The sequence below is a fragment of the Salmo trutta genome, unplaced genomic scaffold (genome assembly GCF_901001165.1).
Source record: "Salmo trutta unplaced genomic scaffold, fSalTru1.1, whole genome shotgun sequence".
Taxonomy (NCBI): Eukaryota; Metazoa; Chordata; class Actinopteri; order Salmoniformes; family Salmonidae; genus Salmo; species Salmo trutta.
The window spans coordinates 22,501-27,500 of record NW_021822827.1 but is presented as its reverse complement, the minus strand read 5'-3'; the positions used below and the strand labels follow the sequence as shown (position 1 = coordinate 27,500).

At 39.2% G+C, this 5,000-nt stretch overlaps 1 protein-coding gene across 3 annotated transcripts in view; it reads right to left on the bottom strand.

Annotated features, from left to right (window-relative positions):
- The window catches only part of LOC115185026 (caspase recruitment domain-containing protein 11), a 91,503-nt gene that overhangs the window by 84,673 nt on the left and 1,830 nt on the right, over positions 1–5,000 (bottom strand). For all 3 annotated transcript variants that reach the window (XM_029745668.1, XM_029745669.1, XM_029745670.1), the window contains exon 2: positions 1,334–1,471. In XM_029745668.1, the coding sequence (XP_029601528.1) occupies positions 1,334–1,471 (138 nt within the window). The remainder of the gene's footprint in view (positions 1–1,333; positions 1,472–5,000) is intronic.

The window sequence follows — 5,000 nt, the reverse complement described above, 5'->3', positions numbered from 1 at the left end:
GGTTATAGTAACAGAATGGTTATAGTAACAGATGATGGTTATAGTAACAGAATGGTTATAGTAACAGAATGGTTATAGTAACAGATGATGGTTATAGTAACAGAATGGTTATAATAACAGATGATGGTTATAGTAACAGAATGGTTATAGTAACAGAATGGTTATAGTAACAGAATGGTTATAGTAACAGATGATGGTTATAGTAACAGACGATGGTTATAGTAACAGAATGGTTATAGGAACAGAATGGTTATAATAACAGATGATGGTAATAGTAACAGATGATGGTTATAGTAACAGAATGGTTATAGTAACAGATGATGGTTATAGTAACAGATGATGGTTATAGTAACAGATGATGGTTATAGTAACAGAATGGTTATAGTAACAGATGATGGTTATAGTAACAGAATGGTTATAGTAACAGAATGGTTATAGTAACAGAATGGTTATAGTAACAGATGATGGTTATAGTAACAGATGATGGTTATAGTAACAGATGGTGGTTATAGTAACAGATGATGGTTATAGTAACAGATGATGGTTATAGTAACAGAATGGTTATAGTAACAGAATGGTTATAGTAACAGAATGGTTATAGTAACAGATGATGGTTATAGTAACAGATGGTGGTTATAGTAACAGATGATGGTTATAGAAACAGAATGGTTATAGTAACAGATGATGGTCATAGTAACAGATGATGGTTATAGTAACAGATGATGGTTATAGTAACATAATGGTTATAGTAACAGATGATGGTTATAGTAACAGAATGGTTATAGTAAAAGATGATGGTTATAGTAACATAATGGTTATAGTAACAGAATGGTTATAGTAACATAATGGTTATAGTAACAGATGATGGTTATAGTAACATAATGGTTATAGTAACAGAATGGTTATAGTAACAGAAGATTGTTATAGTAACAGAATGGTTACAGTAACAGAATGGTTATAGTAACAGATGATGGTTATAGTAACAGAATGGTTATAGTAACAGATGATGGTTATAGTAACAGAATGGTTATAGTAACAGAATGGTTATAGTAACAGAATGGTTATTGTAACAGATAATGGTTAATGTAACAGAATGGTTATAGTAACAGAATGGTTATAGTAACAGAATGGTTATAGTAACAGATGATGGTTATAGTCACGGATGATGGTTATAGTAACAGAATGGTTATAGTAACAGAATGGTTATAGTAACAGATGTTGGTTATAGTAACAGATGATGGTTACAGTAACAGAATGGTTATAGTAACAGATGATGGTTATAGTAACAGATGATGGTAACAGGTAGATATATAAAAGTGCGTGTGTGTCTTACCAACGATAGTGGAGAAGCGTCTGGTAGGTTCCTTGCCAGTCACCAGCTTGTAAAGGTCCGGATAATAGAACTCAATACTCTCCAGGAAAACCACATAACCTCGTTCTCCTTTACCATGAAGAATGTCTAGCAGACGCCCTATACACACACACACACACACACACACACACACACACACACACACACACACACACACACACACACACACACACACACAGATATACACACACACACACGCACACACACACACACACACACACACACACAGATATACACACACACACACACACACACAGATATACACACACACACACACACACAAACACACACACACACACACACACACACACACACACACACAGATATACACACACACACACACACACACACACAGATATACACACACACACACACACACACACACACACAGATATACACACAAACACACACACACACACACACACATAGATATACACACAAACACACACACACACACACACACACACACACACACAGATATACACACACACACACACACACACACACACACACACACACACACACACACACACGTCCAGGGCAGAAAGTAGATTTAATTTCTTGTTATACCTTTTAATGTGTAATCTGATTGATAAAACAATCTGCAATAGAATCTTCCTTTATAGACACACCCTCCTGCTTTATAGACACACCCTCCTGCTTTATAGACACACCCTCCTGCTTTATAGACACACCCTCCTGCTTTATAGACACACCCTCTTAATTTATAGACACACCCTCCTGCTTTATAGACACACCCTCTTCATTTATAGACACACCCTCCTGCTTTATAGACACACCCTCTTCATTTATAGACACACCCTCCTGCTTTATAGACACACCCTCCTGCTTTATAGACACACCCTCTTCATTTATAGACACACCCTCCTGCTTTATAGACACACCCTCCTGCTTTATAGACACACCATCTTCATTTATAGACACACCCTCCTGCTTTATAGACACACCCTCTTCATTTATAGACACACCCTCCTGCTTTATAGACACACCCTCCTGCTTTATAGACACACCCTCTTCATTTATAGACACACCCTCCTGCTTTATAGACACACCCTCCTGCTTTACAGACACACCCTCCTGCTTTATAGACACACCCTCCTCCTTTATAGACACACCCTCTTCATTTATAGACACACCCTCCTCCTTTATAGACACACCCTCCTGCTTTATAGACACACCCTCCTCCTTTATAGACACACCCTCCTCCTTTATAGACACACCCTCCTGCTTTATAGACACAGCCTCCTGCTTTATAGACACACCCTCCTGCTTTATAGACACACCCTCCCTATAACCATGTTATTGTCTGGTATTCCCTGTCTATAGCCATGTTATTACCTGGTAGCCCCTGTATATAACATGGTTATTACCTGGTACACCCTGTATATAACCATGTTATTACCTGGTACTTCCTGTATATAACCATGTTATTACCTGGTACTCCCTGTATATAGCCATGTTATTACCTGGTACTTCCTGTATATAACCATGTTATTACCTGGTACTCCCTGTATATAGCCATGTTATTACCTGGTACTCCCTGTATATAGCCATGTTATTACCTGGTACTCCCTGTATATAGCCATGTTATTACCTGGTACTTCCTGTATATAGCCATGTTATTACCTGGTACTCCCTGTGTATAACCATGTTATTACCTGGTACTTCCTGTATATAGCCATGTTATTACCTGGTACTTCCTGTATATAGCCATGTTATTACCTGGTATCCCCTGTATATAACCATGTTATTACCTGGTACTCCCTGTATATAGCCATGTTATTACCTGGTATCCCTGTATATAACCATGTTATTACCTGTTACTCCCTGTATATAGCCATGTTATTACCTGGTACTCCCTGTATATAGCCATGTTATTACCAGGTACTCCCTGTATATAGCCATGTTCTTACCTCACACACCCTGTCTATAACCATGTTATTACCTGGTATCCCCTGTATATAACCATGTTATTACCTGGTACTCCCTGTATATAACCATGTTATTACCTGGTACTCCCTGTATATAGCCATGTTCTTACCTCACACACCCTGTCTATAACCATGTTATTACCTGGTACTCCCTGTATATAGCCATGTTATTACCTGGTACTCCCTGTATATAGCCATGGTATTACCTGATACTTCCTGTATATAGACCGGGTATTACCTGGTACCCCTGTATATAGCCATGTTATTACCTGGTACTCCCTGTATATAGCCATGTTATTACCTGGTACTCCCTGTATATAGCCATGGTATTACCTGGTATCTTTGTGTATAGCCATGTTATTACCTGGTATCCCTGTATATATCCATGTTATTACCTGGTACTCCCTGTATATAGCCATGTTATTACCTGGTATCCCCTGTCTATAGCCATGTTATTAACTGGTACTCCCTGTATATAGCCATGTTATTACCTGGTACTCCCTGTATATAACCATGTTACTACCTGGTACTCCCTGTATATAGCCATGTTATTACCTGGTACCCCCTGTATATAACCATGTTATTACCTGGTACTCCCTGTATATAGCCATGTTATTAACTGGTACTTCCTGTATATAGCCATGTTATTACCTGGTACTTCCTGTATATAGCCATGTTATTACCTGGTACTCCCTGTATATAACCATGTTATTACCTGGTATCCCTGTATGTAGCCATGTTATTACCTGGTATTCCCTTTATATAGCCATGTTATTACCTGGTACTCCCTGTATATAGCCATGTTATTACCTGGTACTTCCTGTATATAACCATGTTATTACCTGGTACTCCCTGTATGTAGCCATGTTATTACCTGGTACTCCCTGTATATAGCCATGTTATTACCTGGTACTCCCTGTATATAGCCATGTTATTATCTGGTAGCCCCTGTATATATCCATGTTATTACCTGGTACTCCCTGTATGTATATAGCCATGTTATTACCTGGTATCCCTGTATATATCCATGTTATTACCTGGTACTTCCTGTATATAGCCATGTTATTACCTGGTACTCCCTGTATATAACCATGTTATTACCTGGTACTCCCTGTATATAGCCTTGTTATTACCTGGTACCTCTGCACATTGACTCAGTACTGTTGGAAAAGGACCCATCAGTAATCATGTCACTGTTAGTCTACACCTGCTGTTTACGAAGCATGTGACAAATACAATTTGATTTGACTTGCGGTTGACCTTAGAGACCAGCAGTAGAGAGTTAACCTACCTGTGAGGTTGACCTTAGAGACCAGCAGTAGACAGTTAACCTACCTGTGAGGTTGACCTTAGAGACCAGCAGTAGAGAGTTAACCTACCTGTGAGGTTGACCTTAGAGACCAGCAGTAGAGAGGTAACCTACCTGTGAGGTTGACCTTAGAGACCAGCAGTAGAGAGTTAACCTACCTGTGAGGTTGACCGTAGAGACCAGCAGTAGAGAGTTAACCTACCTGTGAGGTTGACCGTAGAGACCAGCAGTAGAGAGTTAACCTACCTGTGAGGTTGACCTTAGAGACCAGCAGTAGACAGTTAACCTACATGTGAGGTTGACCTTAGAGACCAGCAGTAGAGAGTTAACCTACCTGTGAGGTTGACCGTAGAGACCAGCAGTAGAG